The 22317-nt window shown below is 41.2% G+C and overlaps 1 protein-coding gene across 3 annotated transcripts in view; it reads right to left on the bottom strand.

The window, feature by feature from the left end:
- MCC (MCC regulator of WNT signaling pathway) overlaps positions 1–22317 on the bottom strand; it is a 367192-nt gene that overhangs the window by 16943 nt on the left and 327932 nt on the right. For all 3 annotated transcript variants that reach the window (XM_073677247.1, XM_073677253.1, XM_073677262.1), the window contains 3 exons: positions 19969–20203; positions 8023–8229; positions 3854–3945 (listed from right to left, as the gene is read on the bottom strand). In XM_073677247.1, the coding sequence (XP_073533348.1) occupies positions 3854–3945; positions 8023–8229; positions 19969–20203 (534 nt within the window). The remainder of the gene's footprint in view (positions 1–3853; positions 3946–8022; positions 8230–19968; positions 20204–22317) is intronic.

Raw genomic sequence — 22317 nt, 5'->3', positions numbered from 1 at the left:
ATTACTATTGAAAGCATACCCATATCAAAATATATATCAAAAGAAACCCACAACAAATAATGAATTTGAATCTTTCCTAAACAGGAAGTAAAACTAATATAGGACCATAGAAAAATTCTTTATATGTTATAACCATAGAGAATATTGATGTATAACCATAGATTATTAGATACCATGACCATAGAAATTAGGTAAATAGTGGAGCAAAAAACCCAGTATAGTTTACCTGGTCCTGAGCCCAATAGTATGGTAATGGTGGGAGGACACAATGGTCTTCCAGGATCCTTCATCTACATGGTGCTCCCAAAGAACTTTCTAGAGGCGATTTAAATATGACTTTATTTTGTGGACAGGTTCTAAAAGATCTTTTGGGCAATTATCACCTTTATTCTCTATCGATTTAGGCAGAAACAGATGTCAGATACAGTGGGTATGATTTTATCATGGTACAGGGACCAAAACCCCCCACACTTTGCACATGTAGGATTCCCCTTGGACAACGATGCACTATAAATAAATGAAGACAATGTAAGAATACACTCCGTCTATTGAGGACACTTCGCTCTCACAGGTTGATACCGAGCCAGGATTGTGAATGTGGTAACTTCCCCCAGCATGTAGCAGACATCATAGAGACGTGACATAGAAGCCAAGAGTAAACATCTCTATAGGACCTGCCAACTTCTCACTGAGCTCAACTGCAGAAGCAGATGTTGAGCTTCCTTCCCAACGGCCCATTGCATTACCTCACACGTGTAATAGACAATGCAGCGGTGGACACATTCTGATTAAAGGTTTTCTCTCGTAATATGCAATTGTTCAGCTGTCATCGCTGGCAAATCGCTGTTATATGTCCACATAAAACAATAACTGTAGGAGATAAAGCACAAATCTGGAACATGTGCTCTGTTCATTACATATGTGCTGATGAGAAAAACAGATTTCATGGAATCCGGCTACGATCTACAAGCCCTCTTTCAAACTTTCAAATGTAAACTTTCTTCTGTAGAATATTACCACCTTTATTTCTCACTTATAACCTTCTCAAGGTCTTCACGTGAGAAACTCAAAATTGCCTGAAATAAGGACTGAGGGTGTAAAGCTGGCTGTACATATTAGATGGCTGTTGGCTGAACAATGCTTAGCCGACTCTCACATACAGTACAGACCAAAAGTTTGGACACCCCTTCTCATTTTAAGATTTTTCTGTATTTTCATGACTATGGAAATTGTACATTCACACTGAAGGCATCAAAACTATGAATTAACACATGTGGAATTATATACTTAACAAAAAAGTGTGAATCAACTGAAAATATGTGTTATATTCTAGGTTCTTCAAAGTAGCCACCTTTTGCTTTGATGACTGCTTTGCACACTCTTGGCATTCTCTTGATGAGCTTCAAGAGGTAGTCACCGGAAATGGTCTTCCAACAATCTTGAAGGAGTTCCCAGAGATGCTTAGCACTTGTTGGCCCTTTTGCCTTCACTCTGCGGTCCAGCTCACCCCAAACCATCTCGATTGGGTTCAGGTCTGGTGACTGTGGAGGCAAGGTCATCTGGAATAGCAACCCATCACTCTCCCTCTTGGTCAAATAGCCCTTACACAGCCTGGAGGTGTGTTTGGAGTCATTGTCCTGTTGAAAAATAAATGATGGTCCAACTAAACGCAAACCGGATGGAATAGCATGCAGCTGAAAGCTGCTGTGGTAGCCATGCTGGTTCAGTATGCCTTCAATTTTGAATAAATCCCCAACAGTGTCACCAGCAAAGCACCCCCACACCATCACACCTTCTCCTCCATGTTTCACGGTGGGAACCAGGCATGTAGAGTCCATCCGTTCACCTTTTCTGCGTCGCACAAAGACACGGTGGTTGGAACCAAAGATCTCAAATTTGGACTCATCAGACCAAAGCACAGATTTCCACTGGTCTAATGTCCATTTCTTGTGTTATTTAGCCCAAACAAGTCTCTTCTGCTTGTTGCCTATCCTTAGCAGTGGTTTCCTAGCAGCTATTTTACCATGAAGGCCTGCTGCACAAAGTCTCCTCTTAACAGTTGTTGAAGAGATGTGTCTGCTGCAAGAACTATGTGTGGCATTGACCTGGTCTCTAATCTGAGCTGCTGTTAACCTGCAATTTCTGAGGCTGGTGACTCGGATAAGCTTATCCTCAGAAGCAGAGGTGACTCTTGGTCTTCCTTTCCTGGGGCGGTCCTCATGTGAGCCAGTTTCTTTGTAGCGCTTGATGGTTTTTGCAACTGCACTTGGGGAAACTTTCAAAGTTTTCCCAATTTTTCTGACTGACTGACCTTCATTTCTTAAAGTAATGATGGCCACTCGTTTTCCTTTACTTAGCTGCTTTTTTCTTGCCATAATACAAATTCTAACAGTCTATTCAGTAGGACTATCAGCTGTGTATCTACCTGACTTCTGCACAACACAACTGATGGTCCCAGCCCCATTTATAAGGCAAGAAATCCCACTTATTAAACAGACAGGGCACACCTGTGAAGTGAAAACCATTTCCGGTGACTACCTCTTGAAACTCATCAAGAGAATGCCAAGAGTGTGCAAAGCAGTCATCAAAGCAAAAGGTGGCTACTTTGAAGAACCTAGAATATAAGACATATTTTCAATTGTTTCACACTTTTTTGTTAAGTATATAATTCCACATGTGTTAATTCATCGTTTTGATGCCTTCAGTGTGAATGTACAATTTTCATAGTCATGAAAATACAGAAAAATCTTTAAATGAGAAGGTGTGTCCAAACTTTTGGTCTGTACTGTAGATAGGAGGGCACGTTCCACCAAGCGATCCTCTGTTATCTAAGAGAAAGCCAAGTCACTAAGACATACCTATGTATGTAATGTAGGCTGGGAAGTATTGCAATGCCATTATAACCTGACTAGATAGTGGCCAGATTCTAACGCATCGGGTATTGTAGAATATGTATGCGGCCGACTGGGCGCGACTAATCAGCGAAGCAGTGTTTAAATGGGTTGTGCACTACTTTAAATTAACCCCCCAATGTATCCCCCCGGGGCCCCTAATGAATTTTGTAATTACGTCATATTGTCAATACTGCTTGTGACAACCTCGCTGACCACGCACAGCCAGCACACAATTCGAAGCCGTGTTTTAAATTTCGCGCCAATATCGCTGATTGGTCGCGGCCAGGCGGGTGCGACCAATCAGCGAAGCGTGTTTCAAATCCGGCGCCAATTCGCGGCCGGACTGCGCTCGTTGCTGATTGGTGGCGGCCGCGACCAATCAGGACAGCGGTGTTTTAAATTTTGCGACAATATTGCTGATTGGTCACGGCCGGCCGCGACCAATTAGTGAACCGTGTTAGTGAGGACCGGGGAGCGGCGCTGCCTGTGCGGGTGCTTCCGCTGCAAGCAGCCGCTGACCTCCATGCGGCTACCGTCGGGAGCCCTAGCCGCTGATCTACCGACGGCAAGTGTGAAGGGAGGACCGGGGAGCGGCGCCGTCTAGGCTGCCAGTCGGGGTACTTCTGCTGCGAGCAGCCGGGAGATGACCGGCTAGCACCGGTCATCTCCAGGCTGCATCGCCGCTGACCTCCGTGCGGCAGATGAGCCGTGAACGGCCGCCATCTTGTTCTGAAATCCCGTGTCGCTGATTGGCCGCAGCCAGACCAATCAGCGACGCGGGATTTCCTGGACGGACAGACAGACGGGATAAGCCGTTATATAGTAGATTACATTATATCACCTTGCCCCTTAGTCCAGGTCACGTTAAATGTAGCCTGACATCATCATCATACAGATTTGCAGTAGTCTCATCACGGGCACATTTACAATTATTCTTTAAAAACCATGTTGGATCGTACCTTTTCAGTGCACTTGTGAGCTCTGTTGCTAGTTCACCATCGTTGTAAGTTCTCAACTCAGTCAAGGACAAGGATGTTCCGTCTATGGAATCCTATGGGATAAAATTTATAAGGATTTACAATTTTTTTTTTTTAAAGTTCTGATGAACCCTAGGGATAACTAAAGCCTCTTTCACACGTCCGTGTTGCACGGATGTGTTGTATCTGTTTTTTCACGGATTCAACACATAGCATCATAGGTTATAATGAGTATGTACATGTCCGAGTTTTTTCATGAACCGTGTGTCTATGCAAAACACACGGAGACGTATCCGTTTTTTTCCAGCAGCACAGATGACAAGGGCCAATACCTCCTGACAAAACCGCGGGTGGGAGGTGAAATGCGCGTCAAGGTTGTTTATGTCCCCTCCATGCACCAAGACCGCATGAAATGACCCAAAATAGGTATATTAGATACAAAATCTGGATATTTATTGTATTAACATTGTCCTGTATCCTTAGGTGGCATGTGTTTGTATATGTGGATATTTGAGACCATTTAAGTCAGTTATAATATTTATATCCATATGTTCAATTAATAATAATACAACATTTTCTATATATAATTGATCTAACTTCTGCTGACATGACATATATAGCTATCTTTTAAGGATAGCCAGATTTATTTATTATATGTCAGTTAGATATGTCACCCATTAGTTTGGGAACTTTTGAACATATGTCCAGGGGGGCACAATATTTGTTTGTGCTTTCTGTCCTGTGTATATTATTTAATTATTAATACATATGGTGACCTCTTCTGGGGCACCATTTCATGTAACATGTTGAACTATATCTGTTAATAAAATCTGATATTTTTTTTAAATATTTCTGAAATCCCACTTCTTTCTTCTTCTGCTCTGTAGGTTATATATGCTCTTTGAATGAAGGGATTATAATTATATAGAGAACTTTGGTATGCTCTATGATTAATCTTGCCAAGGGCCAATACAAGTCTGTGGGTCCGTGAAAAACACGAATAGCACACAGATTGCAACTGTGTGCCATCCGTGTGCTGTCCGTGTTTAACATTGCAAAGTATAGGATAAGGTTTGTAATTCATTTATTTATTGATCCATCCGTGAAAAACACTGATGACACACTGATGGAAAAAATGGACCCACAGATAACACGCTAATGCAAAAAACTGATGACACCGGTACCGTTTTTTCATGTACAAGTTTAAACACAGGCATGTGAATGAGGCATAAAAGGAGATACACACATCAATCATTAACACACCAATCCATCACCATGTAACTAAAATCTATATAACAAGACTAAATGAAGATGTTAAAAGCTCACGTGGACTGCATATACAGTTATATGAAAAAGTTTGGGCACCCCTATTAATCTTAAGCTTAATGTTTTATAAAAATTGGTGTTCTTGCAACAGCTATTTCAGTTTGATATATGTAATAACTGTTGGACACAGTACTTATGCACCTGTCAAATTTTGTTTGAATGCAGATTGCACATTTTCTGTTATTACAATAAACCTCATTTCAAGGCAGAAACATTACTGTATCCAACAGTTATTACATATATCAAACTGAAATAGCTGTTGCAAAAACACCAATTTTTATAAAACATTAAGCTTAAGATTAATAGGGGTGCCCAAACTTTTTCATATAACTGTATATGGACCGCACCACCCCGTAGGCGAGTATAATAAAAGCTTTTTTTTGTTTTATGGAGGGTGCATAGGGGACTTATATTCAGCATTCTTGTATGCGGTCATATGGGGCTTACAAGTGCTGGCCCTACTTTATATAGGAAAAACCCGGTGACCAGTTCCCTTTAAAATATTGTACAACAATATGCAAAAGTTTTAGGAAAAAAAAGATGCTGATACAAAAGAATGCTTTCAAAAACAGAAATGTCAATAGTGCTCATCAACTAACAAAATGCAAAGTAAATGAACAAGAGAAAAATCTAAATCAAATTCATATTTGTTGTGAACACCCTTTGCTTTCGAAAAAGCATCAATGAATCAATCAATTCTCCAAGCTACACTTGCATCCAGATTTTGAAGGAATTCATCATCGAGGTTGCTCCAAACATCTTGGAGAACTAACTACAGATCTGTGGATGTAGGCTTGCGCAAATTCTTTTAAAGTGTAACTATCGTTTTAATTATTTCATAAATCAATTGTACATGTGAAAATAAGCAACTTTTTAATATATCTTAACGGAAAAATCTGCTTCTTTCTAATTGATCAGTCATTATCAAAACTCAATTTTGAGGTAAAAGAAGATACTAAGAAGATTCTATCTAGATAGGAGGAGGAAGGAGGAGCTCTGTCTCTAGCTCATCCCCCTCCTATCTACATAGAATCTCATCAGTAGCAGCTGTCATCTCCTATCTCAGTAATGGGAAAGTCTGTCTTCACTGAATACACATTTTACATCAGAACTGAGAATTTTGGCAGTGATAAATTAAGATAAATTAGAAAGTTGCTTATTTTCACGTGTAGTATTGATTTATGAAATAAAAACATAGGAACTGGTGAGCAGAAAAATGGCAGCTGATGCTCTGGGCAGCACAGTGGCTCAGTGGTTAGCACTGCAGCCTTGCAGTCCTTGGTTGAAATCCCACCAAGGACAACATCTGCAAGGAGTTTGTATGCTCTCCCCGTGTTTGCGTGGGCTTCTTCCGATTTCCTCCCACACTCCAAAGATATAGATAGGGAATTTAGATTGTGAGCCCCAATGGGGACAGTGCTGATAATGTCTGTAAAGTGCTGTGGAATTAATGTCGCTATTTAAGTAAAATAAATAAATGAGTCAAAACGTGAAATATTCGGCTGTAACATAAGACGGTTCGCGATGAGCTGGAGAGTGGTACAATAATGAGTCTCTGCAAGTATCCATGAAGCATGGTGGAGGTTCCTTCCAAGTTTGGGGCCACCACAGAACAGTGATCTCAACATCACTGAGTCTGTCTGGGATTACATGAAGAGACAGAAGGATTTACACAAGTGACATTCATAGAAGATCTGTGGTTAGTTCTCCAAAATGTCTTAAACAACCTCCCTCACTAGTCCCTTCAAAAACTGTGAGCCAGTGTACCTGGAAGAATTGATGCTTTTTTGAAGGTAAAGGGCGGTCCTGCCTGAAGAAAGAGCCCCTGTGCTCTGAAAGCTTGCAAATATATATTTTGTTCTGGTTAGCCAATAAAGGTATCACTCCTAGAATACTTCTGTCATCTTTGGGCATAAAAAGTATTTACATCGATCTTTTGTTCATTTACTTTATTTTTACCAAACAGCAAAATTAATGCAAATTATTAACCCTTCTCCTTTTGAAAGCAACCATACTTTACCGCATATTTTCTACAATGGTACATTTTGCACAGTACTGTATATAGCTTACAGTAACTTTGTATCCTGAAGTAATTTCTACTTACAATTAAAATACATAGGAGTATGTTTACTAGATGAATTGCTACAGGAAAGCAGCATGAGTGAAATACACCATCTTTATAAAGAATTTGTTGGCTTATAAGGGGTTATCCAATACTGGACGGACAGCCCCTTGTTAATGGCCCCAGGGTGCAGCATAAGCAATGCCAACTGACTGCTGCCCCCAATTAGAGGCCACTGTTTGGCTCCAGCATTCACATTTATGTTCAATGCTATTCTTCTGCTTGGACAAACTTGTGAAGGCTGCAGTCAATTATCGGCCAGTTGATTGGTGGCAGCAGCAGCAGCATTCATTTGGCATTGTTCATGTCAGGAGAATGGCGGGAACACAAGGTTAAGAGCAGAGGAATGAAACCGATCCATGAGGCAAGAATTAATATTTTTTTAATTTAAGCAGCCTCCCCCTAGGCCATTAATACAAAGACGTCCATTAATGGACAACCCCTTTACCAGCTTCTGAGCTTTGCACTACATTTATTACAGACTTGCACCATTTTTGGCACACGTGCAACAGCCAGTTGCAACAGTAGTTGTGCCAAGTATATTGTTAGTTGTGCCTAACAAATTGTGCATTATGCAATATTTTACTTTTATCTGGTCATAAAAACTATTTTGCTTAGCAATGTGCAATTCTAACAAGGCTACTGATAAAAGTACTTTGGGGCTTTGATTGGAAGGCTAAAGTGAGCTTGGCGCACTCCCCACCTTTCCCATCTTGTCCTTGCCACTGCTGCTGGTTGAACTCAGCGACCGCATCCTCTGCTCTTTTTGCTCTTCCACCTCAGATTTGAGGTGCTCAATGTGTACAAGGTAGGCTTGCTCCTGGGCGTCCCGAGTACTTAATTTAAGTTCCATCGCTTTCTTCTCTTTCTCCAGCAGGTACAACTGGGCCTTCAGCTCAGCCATTTCTTCCTGACAACAAAACACAATCACAAGGTTAACTTTGCAGGTCACAGCAATAAGTGAGCCATTTGTACTTTCATGGAAAGAGTTTGGTGATCAGCCATAATAGTAAGGCTGAGAACGGGGCTAGCTGCTCCATGTCACATGCAGCACTAGCTGTGCAATATTCTCATGCACCTCACATGGTTTATATTCAGATTACGATTGTAGTCATAGTCCATGTTAATAAAAAATCATTACTGACATCCACATCCATAGAATGAGTGCATGCTTGAGTAAACCAGCACAACAAGGTTATACACAGCGCTCCTCAAGATCTTGAATCAGGGATTGAATTGACATGAATTAATGCTCTCTCTAAGTCCCACGAGTCTTTTTTAAAATAGAGACCAGTCTTTTGTAGAAGTAAATGCCTGTTTCCATGCTGCGAACCAATAGATTAGCATTACAGACAGATATTGTACTGTGAGGGCGCTTCATGTTCTGTTTATATCTGAAGAGCTATTGTGATGGACCAGGTTGGCTAAACGGATCCCTGAAGAAGCGAAATCTCAGTGAATGAAAGCAATCGTAGAAAGCCTCTCGTTAGCATCAGATATTACATGGTAATTAATTAAGAACCGAGCCTACCAATGTATATCTGAAGTGCCTCTTTATGTACATTTATTCATTCTTCTCCCATCTATCTCTGACTTGCGAGCTAGCCTCTCTACTGATGAGATTTTTTTTGTCAGTGCTCCAAATGCTTTGATAATAATAATACCCAGGGAGCTTAGAGATCAGCGCCTGTCCCCTAGCTATTGTCACACAGGGGTAAAGTAATGATACATCTTACCCTACCTGTTAGAAGCAGCTGCTAAGCAAATGTGGAGAACACTGCTGTCGGCATGGAATATAAATTCCCCACCATGATTGGCAGTGGCAGCTCCACGAGGACAACTATACTATATATACTATACATTTCCCAGACTAGTGTTTGCAGCTGGACTTCAGTCTTTGCAGCAGCTGGGAACTGCAGTAGTTTAACGCTTTGTCTGAGTGCTTTTTGTTCTGCTTATATCCGCAGAATTAAAAGCTGTCCTCAGAAGACGACGCATGGACACTTATTAAATGCTATTGAATAAACATCACTTACACGATGCGCTTATAATGAAGACTCTATTAGGTAGGGGAGGCTTGCTAGAACAAATGAGATAGACAGCTGTACTCAGGAAGTATCGCAGCTGCCATAAATTTTCATTTCACGTTACAGGACAGGAAGGAAGGCCATCTCCGAGATGTATTGTGCTTTTTACAGTGCATTATGCTATGAAGAGCCCTGTGCATCCGATATGGACAAGGCAACAAGATCTATGTCACTTGTCAATAACATCCCACTAATACTGAGTTACAGCTCCTCCATTTCTATTCCATTCCTATTGTTAACATAGATCTGGAAGGAGAAGCACTAAATGCTTATGTGACATTTGCCACATATGAATTCTACTTAGTATACGTTCAAGTGCATATATACATATACTCAGTGTCAGACTGCGGTGCCAAGGGCCCACCAGTAAGCAACTCCAAGGCCCCACTTTTCACCTACATGAAAATGTTTCATTATCCTCAATCACAAATGTATATAACAAAGAGCTGTGTAGATTCTTAAATGAATATGATGCTTCCTTTGTCTGTACATGGTGATTCAAGTGAATTGTGCCAAGCACTGCTCATATAAGAGGACGGTGGCCCATCAGAGGATTCTCCGGTTTTCCTGTGGGCCAGTCCAAGCCTGGATATACTTGACAAATAAAGGGTCAGTATCGTGCCGAGAGGGCGGTAATAGCTGCCAGCATTTTTACACTCTCAGGACTATCTGGTGGCTGCAGTTAACACAGTCTAGATACTATCTGTACTTATCAGAAAGCATAAGATTACATAGTGCTTGCACTTGTTTCTCATATTGTACAGTTTGTATTTTAGTAACTTACTTGTAGTTTTTCCAAAGCAAATAGTGTCCTGAAAAACATTGGTCAGTTTCATGTATTTTGTTTGCCATGTTTGATTATATTCTTTATATTATTACATATAATTATTATTACGTCCTGCATAGTGAGTGTTGCTCATAGAACCAGAAAACTGGGTTCAGATTACGGATGGCAGCTTGTACTATAATTTAACGCAGTTTACGAGAAATCCACAATCTTCTCCAACCCCATCTGCCGCTCTACTAATATAACAGTCATGATACATTGCCAGATACCAAGCAGCCCAAAACCATCTAAATTCCTTCAGTCACAATATAAATCCAAGTAGGCATTTGTAAAAAGGTACATAAGATATATGACTACACTACTGTGCAAAAGTTTTAGGTGGATGTGGAAAAAATGCTGCAAAGTAAGAATACTTTTTACAATAGAAGTGTTAGTAGTTTATTTTTGATAATTCAGTTTACATTTTGTTAATTTATCAAAAGCTAAATCAAATCAATATTTGGTGTGACCACCCTTTGCCTTCAAAACTGCACTTTCACAAAGTCAAAATTGTGTATAAGTAACCGATTATACCAAACAATAATAATCATAATCTGATTTCAAATGAAAAGCAGTCATTAACTGAAACAAACAGTTGCATAGACAACCTAAAACTGGGTGAGGAACAACTACATACTGCTACAAAAGAGACGTTGTAAAAGACAGCTTCATGTCACAGGTCATACACCATGGCAAAAATAGGCACAGCAACAAAACACAAGGTAGTTATACTGCATCGGCAAGGTTTCTCAGATTCAAAGATTTTTAAATTACACTAGGATTTGAAGATGTGCTTTTCAATCTCTTGAAGAAGCACTAAGAAAAGAAAAATGTTGACGACCATAGACACAGTGGTCAATCACGGCAACTTAGTGCAGCATATCCATCAACTCAGAACAGGCAGTAACCAGTGTGACCCAGCTACCCCAATCTGCTGTTAGGATAAGTCTGGCCATAAGTCGTCTTCATGGAAGAAGTTCAGCCAGAAAACCATTCATGGACAACCACTTTGCCTGAGTTTCTCTGCATTGATATCACCATTAGATAATTATCCATCATGCAATACCATAAGGGAGAAATAGAAGAGGGATGGCTTATTCTCCTCTTCCCTGCTCCCCTCGCACAGGCCAGGATGTCAGTCACACTGCAGTAGGCGTGATTCCCCTTTGCAGTGGTATTGATTGACAATGCTAAATAGAAAAGGGATAATTAGGCTATGTGCCCACGGTGCCCCTGAGCGTTTCTGCATCTCCCTGGCAGAAAAAACGCATGCGGATTGTACATGCGTTTTCCTGCCAGGGACATGCGGATGTGAAGCGTTCTTCACATGCATTTCCGCATGCGGGTTGTCAAGCGCTTTTAGCATCACTTGGAAAGTGCTTGACAACTCGGTCACACTATATAAATCCATGCAACCGGCATGGATATATATAGTGTGACCGTAAAAGAATGTTAAAAAATATAAATTATACCTGTAAAAAAAAGAATAAAATAAAAAATATACATTATACTTACCTTCTAATGGCCCCCGGTCTCCATAGCGATCCGTCCTGGCTTGCCGGCAGCTCGCGATGGACTAAAAGGACCTGCCATGATGTCATTTAGTAAAGTGACGGGTCACGCGACCGCCAACGTCAGCGGTCGTGTGACCCGTCACATTACTAAATGACGTCACCGCAGGTCCTTTTAGTCTACCGCGAGCTGCCGGCAAGCCAGGACGGATCGCTATGGAGACCGGGGGCCATCAGAAGGTAAGTATAATGTATATTTTTTATTTTATTCTTTTTTTACAGGTACTATGGTACCCGGGTCTGGAGGAGAGTCTCCTCTTCTCCAGACCCGGGTACCATCTGCACATTGAACCGCATGATATCCGCATGTGCAGATGCAGTGATGCGGATGTCATGCGTTCCAATGCAAGTCAATGGTGGCGAGAACGCCACGCTTCCGCAAAATAATTGGTAGTGCTGCGTTTTTTTCCGCAATGATAATCTGCAGCGGAAATTTCCGCAGCATGTGCACAGCACATGCGGATATCATTGGGGAACATATGGCAGACCTTCTACCAAACGTTTATTAAGCGTTTCTGCAGCGGAATTGCCGCTGCGGAAACGCTTCAAAAACTCATCGTGGGCACACAGCCTTAAAGTTAGTTTTTTAAACACACAAATTTAGCATTTAGGGCTAATACATGCATCATTAAGGAGGGTATTTGGAGGCTGATAAATTGCTACTAATACTTTCCGGCGGTATGTAAGGAAGTGGAGGTGCTGCTCAAACTCCCCCCCCCCCTCCCACCATGAAGATACAATGTTGGCATATAATGCATTGCATAGTAATTTTGTCTTATTAGTAATTTGTATGCACTTAGTTGGGTACAGATGGACTTAATAGTTGGGACTAGCCCAGAATAGGACGGGATACGTGGGGATAATGGAGACAACTTCCTGGCAGTGACTCAGAAGGGGCCTAGCATTCAGTAGTGAAAGCCCTAAGGTCCAAAAGCTTGTAGACTTGCATGTTAAAGTGGGTTGTGTGTGAAGAGGGAGGACATCAGACAATACGTCCTAAAGGAGCAAGGAAAATGAAGAGACAATTAACAAATTGGAACCCAGGCCAGGGATGCCATTTAAATGGTACGTAACTTTGCCCATGGGGAAGCAGAGGGTATCCCCACTTAAGGGGGATTGAAAGCAGAGGGGCTGTGTCAGAAGGAAGCTAGTGAACAATTGTCTACATTGAAAGGAAGCTATGGTCATGAAATTGGGACATGAATTCTCCTATGGCGAGCAGTGAACCTTCAAAATACTATTGAGGAGTCGAACTGACGTACCTCGAGCAGTGGGGTTCTCATTGTTCAGTCAGTTGGGAAGTGAGAGTAGCTATGAGAGGCCGTAGCGTTTCACCTCGACCCGGGTGGAGCTTCCCATAAAAGTTTGAAATTGTCGTAAGATGCAGAATTGTGAAGTGCAAGGAAAGAGAAGTGTCAGTAAAGTGACCATGCCTGGTTAATGCAAGTGAAACATTTGTTAAACACTGTACCCATTATCTGATGTACATAGTCTTTAACAAGTTACTGGTCAGTAAAAAAGTTTATTTTTGGACTCTGGTCTCCCTGACTCATCGGAGTAACATCTGGTCCTGGCCTGCCAAGTAGAACGGAAGTATGTGGTCTGCAGAGGCGTATTGCCCAGGTAACAAATCCACACACACCTAGCCAGGACCCCCATTTTCATGTAACGTGGAAAATTATTACCTTGCCAACGGCTACCGCCCTGCACCACGTTACAGGTAAATCCTGATGACAGATTCCCTTTAAGAACCATCTTCATTGTAAAGAATAACAAGAAATATTGAAAGTGATGGTATAGCCTCTACAAAGACCTGATCGATCTCAACATCATTGGGATTACATGGAGACAAAATGAGTTATGCAAGCCTACTTACACTGAAGATCTGTGGTTATTTCTCCAAGATGATTGGTACAACCTACATGCAGAGTTCCTTCAAAAACTGTATGCAGTATACTAAAAAGAATTGATGCAATGATGCAATTTTGAAGGCATAGGGCGGTCAACTAAATATGGATTCGATTTAGATTTTGTTCATTCACTTTGTATTTTCTTAATTTTGATAAAAATAAACTATTAAACACTTCTATTTTTTAAAGTATGTAAAAAATATATTTTTCTCTTTAGAGAGTCCCCCATGTAGAACAGCGCACTGTTCATTCCTAGGGAGGCAGAATGTCGCACGCATGAGTGAGATTTGCTAGGAGCTACTGGTGACATCGCACTTACAAATTATGCAAAACACACAAAGAAAGGCGTGTTTACAAGATGGTAGGCAGGACTAGTCCAGCAAAATCAACGCTCAAAGGACTGCCCCTGAGATATATGCATAGGGCGTACATAGAACAAAACTTGATTTTGAAAGTACAGTGGTGGCCAAAAGTATTGGCACCCCTGCAATTCTGTCAGATAATACTCAGTTTCTTCCTGAAAATGATTGCAATCACAAATTCTTTGGTATTATTTTCTTCATTTAATTTGCTTGCAAGGAAAAAAACACAAAAGAGAATGAAGCAAAAATCAAATGATTGATCATTTCACACAAAACTCCAAAAATGGGCCAGACAAAAGTATTGGCACCCTCAGCCTAATACTTGGTTGCACAACCTTTAGCCAAAATAAGTGCAAACAACCGCTTCCGGTAACCATCAATGAGTTTCTTACAATGCTCTGCTGGAATTGTAGACCATTCTTCTTTGGCAAACTGCTCCAGGTCCCTGATATTTGAAGGGTACCTTCTCCAAACTGCCATTTTGAGATCTCTCCACAGGTGTTCTATGGGATTTAGGTCTGGATTCATTGATGGCCACCTTAGAAGTCTCCAGTGCTTTCTCTCAAACCATTTTATAGTGCTTTTGGAAGTGTGTTTTGGGTCATTGTCCTGCTGGAAGACCCATGACCTCTGAGGGAGACCCAGCTTTCTCACTCTGGGCCCTACATTATGCTGCAAAATTTGTTGGTAGTCTTCAGACTTCATAATGCCATGCACACGGTCAAGAAGTCCAGTACCAGAGGCAGCAAAGCAACCCCAAAACATCAGGGAACCTCCGCCATGTTTGACTGTAGGCACCGTGTTCTTTTCTTTGAATGCCTCTTTTTTTTTCCTGTACACTCTAGGTTGATGCTTTTTCCCAAAAAGCTCTACTTTTGTCTCATCTGACCAGAGAACATTCTTCCAAAACGTTTTAGGCTTTCTCAGGTAAGTTTTGGCAAACTCCAGCCTGGCTTTTTTATGTCTCGGGGTAAGAAGTCGGGTCTTCCTGGGTATCCTACCATACAGTCCCTTTTCATTCAGACGCCGACGGATAGTACGGGTTGACACTGTTGTACCCTCGGACTGCAGGGCAGCTTGAACTTGTTTGAATGTTAGTCGAGGTTCTTTATCCACCATCCGCACAATCTTGCGTTGAAATCTCTCGTCAATTTTTCTTTTCCGTCCACATCTAGGGAGGTTAGCCACAGTGCCATGGGCTTTAAACTTCTTGATGACACTGCGCACGGAAGACACAGGAACATTCAGGTCTTTGGAGATGGACTTGTAGCCTTGAGATTGCTCATGCTTCCTCACAATTTGGTTTCTCAAGTCCTCAGACAGTTCTTTGGTCTTCTTTCTTTTCTCCATGCTCAATGTGGTACACACAAGGACACAGGACAGAGGTTGAGTCAACTTTAATCCATGTTAACTGGCTGCAAGTGTGATTTAGTTATTGCCAACACCTGTTAGGTGCCACAGGTAAGTTACAGGTGCTGTTAATTACATGAATTAGAGAAGCATCACATGATTTTTCAAACAGTGCCAATACTTTTGTCCACCCCTTTTTTTAGGTTTTGTGTGGAATTGTATCCAATTTGGCTTTAGGACAATTCTTTTTGTGTTTTTTCATTGAAGACAAATTAAATGAAGAGAATAATACCAAAGAATTTGTGATTGAAATCATTTTCAGGAAGAAACGGAGTATTATCTGACAGAATTGAATTGCAGGGCTGCCAATACTTTTGGCCACCACTGTATATAGAGATTTCCAAGTGACAAGATCGGGCTTGTCAGAATGCAGAAATAGCGTAGATCAGAGACATGGTGGCAGTTTAGGGGGCTAGGCAGCTGGTTGGTATGAATACCATTTATATAACTGTATCGGGAAAAATAGCAGAATGCACTTCACTATAAAGATGGACACAGTAAAATAATACGTTTTTTTTCAATCCAACTGGTATTCCTAGAATAAAGTACTAAATGCTCCCTTATTATTGTTTTTTTGGAAAAACAACTAAGATAAAGATAACCAAGCACCAAACAAAAAGGATCACTAGAGAACTGACAAATGCGGACAACTCAGGCTGCCATTCAGGAGAGGTACTGGTAAGTAATGCCATGTTTTTTCAGTTTCTACAGCGGTGTCAGACCTGACGGATCAAGAAATAGGAGCTTTCAAGGAGCAGACAGGAACATCATCAAACTGACAGAGCGCTGCACTGGGGACTAATATGGCTGATGCCCTCCACATGCTAATGAACTAGGCACTATGCGGGAAATGTCAGCTCTAACTCAGGTGTACTGCCAAATGAAGATACGGAAAACTTACACACAGGTCTCAGGATAACTCTAGGCAATTTGCTTCCTTAATTAGTATTTAAACCTGTCAGGATCTGGGAGCGCAGAATATTTAGGTCTATAACCTGGTATTCATGATAAAGTGGTGTTTAGTATTATATCAGGCACATTCTCCTATCTTACAGCGGTTTTCCAGGAAAGTGAAATTGTTATAAAAGGTTATTTCTTACCAAGTTATCATGCATCCACAGGATAGATATGTGGAGTGATGTGTGCCGGCACGGCCATCGCTCCACAGAGTATGCGGCACTTCAGACTCTGTACATAGGTGCTATACTGAGAACACTTCTTTGAAGACATCTGAACTCTTTGAATGCTACATTCCGCCACTTACCTTGTCCCTGCTAGTCTGTGCTTCCTATTCCCATCCTTGACATATTGGAAATAGCCAGAAATTACAAATCCGTCAATTATTGGCCATAGCAATGTCCCACCTCAGCCAGTGATTGGCTGAATGGGTATTTCAGGCATGTCGAAAAGAGGAGCTGGACGAACAAGCTAGCAGGTACTAGGTAAGCATTAGAATGGGAGCTGCAAAGAAATAAGTGTTTATGAATATTGCTTTTTACATAATATATAATTTAATATCAGTCTGTGTCCTTTAACCCGTTAGCACAAATGGGCGTACCAGAATATCTGCACTAGGGTCTGCACGTATGCAGGGGGCACAGAAGCTGACTGTGTTACATAGTCGCTATGTGTCTCTAACAGCAGTGACCCAAGATTGCTCCTATCATTGCTGTTTAACCATTTAGATGCCGCTGTCAACCACTGATAGCGACATTTAAATGGAACGAACGCAATAGGGTGTAATGCTATCTCAGTACCTATGTGGCTGGGCTTCAAAGAAGGCCATGATTTACACTATATACTGCAATTCTGTGGTATTGCAATATATAGAACAAGAAATGAATCTATCGCAGGTTCAAGGGGACTAAAACAAAAAGTAAAAAATATAACTGAAGTTTTTAAAAAATATAAACATTTGAATTACCCACTTTTTCCTCCATTAAAAAAAAACATTTGGCATTGTTGCATCGATCAAAACATAAATTTTAATAAGAAAAGCAAAAACGCCAGTTTTTCGGTCACAACCTCCTTTAAAAAAATACAATAAAAAGCAATCAAAATCTCACATCTACCCTGAATTGGTATAAATAACGTCAATTAGCCATGCAAAAAACAAGCCCTCAGTCAGTTCCCTCGATGGGAATATCAAAACATTATGAATCTTGGGCTTCTTTCACACTGGCTTTTTGCCCACATTCAGTGGTCCCATCGGGCTTGCGTCTGCGTCGACAGGGACATAGACTATAATGGTGTCGACAAAGCGAACCTGCATCTTTTTTTGGGTGTATACTCAATTTACTGATATCATTACTTATCATATTACTCATATCATTTTCAAGTGTATACACTTACTGGAGTCGGACACTCAGACATAGACCTCTAGTAGTGGACACCCATATGCAGTCTACTATGTGTCCGACTCCAGTAAGTGTATACACTTGAAAATGATGCACAGCAGACTGCACGTTGACTCTCTCGGCACCATTATAGTCTATGGCCCTGTCGGCACATATTCCCAAATCCTGTTTTAGTGGGGAGGGGGGAAGGGTTCGGAGGAAAGTTCCGACGGGGCCACTGAATGTGAGCAAGAACGCAATGTGAAAGGGGCCTTAGAAAACTTTGTCACAAACCAAAAATTATTCTCTCTTTTTTTTTTAAAAAAAAGTTCCTAATTTTCTTGCACTACTTAAAAAAAATATATAAAAATAAAAAATGCAAGTTTGGTATTGCTGTAATCGTTCTGACCTAGAGAATCATGTTTGCAGGTCATTTTTTCCGGACAATGCATACCATAAAAACAAAACCTAAAAAACACGGTGGCTCAGTGATTAGCACTGTTGATTTGCAGTGCCCACCAAGGACAACATCTGAAAGGAGTTTGTATGTTCTCCCCGTGTTTGTGTGGGTTTCCTCTGGGTTCTCCGGGTTCCTCACACACTCCAAAGACATCCTGATAGAGAATCTAGATAGTGGCGATTAATGTCTGTAAAGCACTGTGGAATTAATGATGCCATATAAGTAAGCTAAATAAATAACAATGGTGGAATTGCTTTTTTCACTATTTTATCCCAGCTAGATTTTTGTCCAAGTTTTTCAGTACATTTTATGGAAATCACAGAATCTAAACACCAACAATTGTTAGATACATAAAACATCACTTTTATTGGATTTCTTAAAAAAATATTATACCCAAAAATAGAAATACTTAAACATTGGCCATCCAATTCTCAAGTAGGCAGGTTTGGGGAATTAACCTTACTATCATACTATTGTTTCCCTACCTAGCAGCGGAGGTTGGCACCCTTATCCTGCGCAGTGGTGCCCCAGCTCAGCATCGGCTGTCCCTGTCTGACCCTATTGGGTCCTACACCCGGGATAAACACAACAACAAAATTCTCCTAACAGATAAATGGACCTAGGTCTGGATTAAGGGACAGACCATTAGGTAAGTAAATAATTCCAGGTATAACGTTTGCAAAACCTAGAACACCATCAACATACGATCCATTCATGGAACATATAGGGACAATTATTCCAATAGAAAAGCAGAAACAGAAATATCTAGGGTATCCCTCTCTTGTCAACCTGCCTGGGAGCAGAGATTGGCACCCTTAGCCTGCGCAGTGGCACCCCTGCTTCACGTCAACTCTCTCTGTCTGACCCTAATAGGCCTCAAACAGGAGACAGACAGAAGAGAATAGGAACACACAAAAAATCCAAAAAGATAGGCTAAAAGGTTGCTAAATCTCCCAGCACTTTCATATATCCAAATCACACAAGGAACATGCGAACCCCGATACCAGTAATAGCTATTTTCAATATAGCAATACCTCCATCCTAACCATGTTATAACTATTGCACCAATCCCAAGACATCACGCTTCAGATGTCCATAAAAAGTCAAATGGTATATCAAAGTATTTGCATAACGCCTGGATAAAGTGCAGTGTAAAAATTAATATATAGTGTCACAGATAAAGTGCAGTGTTTGCAGCCAATATATGGTATAGTATAGTATGCTGTAAAACTCAACGCGTTTCCCCTCTGATAGGTTCATCAGGAGAGAATACTTTTAACTATTCCCTAAGACCCAACAAATAGGTAGCAAAAAGGTATCATGGACTTAGCTTAATGATGTGTTCATAATAAACAGAAAGGGGAACGGTATCCTTCCTCATCCACAGCCACCAGTACATTTTATGCTAAAATGGTGACATTCAAAACTACAGCTTGGCGTGCAAACATCAAGACCTTATATGGCTACGTTGACAAAAAAAATAAAGTTACAGTTCTTGGAAAAGGAGGAAAGAGCACAAAGGGGTTAAACAATAATTTTGCTAACCATTTCCCTATGTCCATAAAGATATACCGCATCTCTGGAGCGTCCTCATTGTCTTACTGTTCTTTACCTTACCTAGCAGTGAGTTTAATTCAATAACAGCAACAAATTGTGAATTGGAAGAATATACGGCTGCTTATTTTACCTTCATGGCCATAAGCTCTTGCATCAAGACTGCGTTCTCCAAATCCAGTCTCTGGTTGTCTCCTCGTGGCTTTACATCATAGCTCAGAGGATCAATGTGGATGCTTTCCAGTTCGAGCATAGTGAGTTTAACTGCAGCCCGATCATTCTTCAGCTGCTGAATGTAATCCTTCAACCTCTGCTCGTCCTCTTTCGTAAACTCTGTGTCACAGCTACTGGCTGTAGAACTTGTGGTGCTGAAAAGACAGAGGAAGAAAACTGGAGAGTGAAAAATACTGTTAAGTAACAGTCTACATTAATCAGCCGTAACATTAAAGCCACTGACAGCTGGAGTACTTAAAGGGAATCTGTCAGCAGGTTTTTGCCATTTACGCTGAGAGCAGCATAATACAGGGTAAGTGAGCCTGATTCAAGGATGTGTCACTTACTAGTCTGTGTGTTGTAGTTGCAATACAACCAGTGATTAATCAGCAGGAGATTATCCCTACAGGACTAGGTATCACGTGCACAGCAGTCAAGCTAATCTGTGTAACCCTGCCCCCACCACTGATTGGCAGTGTGCACATGAAGCTGTCAATCAGGGGTGTGGGCGGGGTTATACACAGTTTTGCAATCTCAGCACTGCTACATCTACAGCAGAGAAAACAAGGATTCTAGCAAAACTACACCAAGCAGCCCAGTAAGTGACATCCCTGGAATTGGGCTCTCTGTCGCTACATTATGCTGCTCTCAGATAACAGCAAAAACCTGCTGACAGATTCCCTTTAACATTAAACAAGTCTGACACACGAAGGCCACACCACACAACTTAAGCTGGATTCACTCATCCATGGACTTAAACCGCAATGCACGGACTTGCCACATGTCCCCTAACCTGAACAAGACATCCTCATTGGCATATATGAGACTGTCGAGTTCAGGTCTTGAGACTCGCAGCTGGTCCATACATTGCAGTTTGTTATTGGAGCTCGAGAGATGAATGAGTGAATTTGGATAATGTCTTGGTGTCAAAAGTTCTGTGGAGTCAGAGTTATTTGGTGGCATAAAATGAGCAGTACGGTGGTTAGCACTGCTGCTTTGCAGTGCTGGGGTCCTGGTTTCACATCCCACCAAGGACAACATCTTCAAGGAGTTTCTATGTTCTCCCCATGTTTGCGTGGGTTTCCTCCACACTCCAAAGACATACACTGTGTGCAGAATTATTAGGCAAGTTGTATTTTAGAGGATTATTTTTATTATTGATCAACAACTATGTTCTCAATCAACCCAAAAGACTCAAATATCCAAGCTTAATATTTTTGGAAGTTGGAGTGGGCTTTTTTTTCCATTTGGCTATCTTAGGAGGATATCTGTTTGTGCAGGTAACTATTACTGTGCAGAATTATTAGGCAACTTAATAAAAACCAAATATAATCCCATCTCACTTGATTATTTTCACCAGGTAAACCAATATCAGTGCACAAAATTTAGAAATAAACATTTCTGACATGCAAAATCAAAAAAATTTGTGATCAATATAGCCACCTTTCTTTATGATGACACTCAACAGCCTTCCACCCATAGATTCTGTCAGTTGCTTGATCTGTTTTCGATCAACATTGCGTGCAGCAGCCACCACAGCCTCCCAGACACTGTTCCGAGAGGTGTACTGTTTTCCCTCCCTGTAGATCTCACATTTTATGATGGACCACAGGTTCTCTATGGGGTTCAGATCAGGTGAACAAGGGGGCCATGTCATTATTTTTTCTTCTTTTTAAACCTTTACTGGCCAGCCACGCTGTGGAGTAGTTGGATGCATGTGATGGAGCATTGTCCTGCATGAAAATCATGTTTTTCTTGAACGATACCAACTTCTTCCTGTACCACTGCTTGAAGAAGTTGTCTTCCAGAAACTGGCAGTAGGACTGGGAGTTGAGCTTCACTCCATCCTCAACCCGAAAAGGTCCCACAAGTTCATCTTTGATGATACCAGCCCATACCACTACCCCACCTCCACCTTACTGGCGTCTGAGTCGGAGTGGAGCTCTCTGCCCTTTACTGATCCAGCCTCTGGCCCATCCATCTGGCCCATCAAGAGTCACTCTCATTTCATCAGTCCATAAAACCTTTGAAAAATCAGTCTTAAGATATTTCTTGACCCATTCTTGACGTTTTATCTTATGCTTCTTGTTCAAAGGTGGTCGTTTTTCAGCTTTCCTTATCTTGGCCATGTCCCTGAGTATCGCACACCTTGTGCTTTTTGATACTACAGTAACGTTGCAGCTCTGAAATATGGCAAAACTGGTGGCGAATGGCATCTTGGCAGCTTCATGCTTGATTCTCCTCAATTCATGGGCAGTTATTTTGCGCC

This window comes from Phyllobates terribilis, unplaced genomic scaffold, assembly GCF_046119375.1.
Source record: "Phyllobates terribilis strain yellow unplaced genomic scaffold, ASM4611937v1 Scaffold_1__5_contigs__length_1240528914, whole genome shotgun sequence".
Classification (NCBI taxonomy): Eukaryota; Metazoa; Chordata; class Amphibia; order Anura; family Dendrobatidae; genus Phyllobates; species Phyllobates terribilis.
Note: the sequence above shows the minus strand (reverse complement) of the source record. Positions and strands in the feature narration are given on the sequence as shown.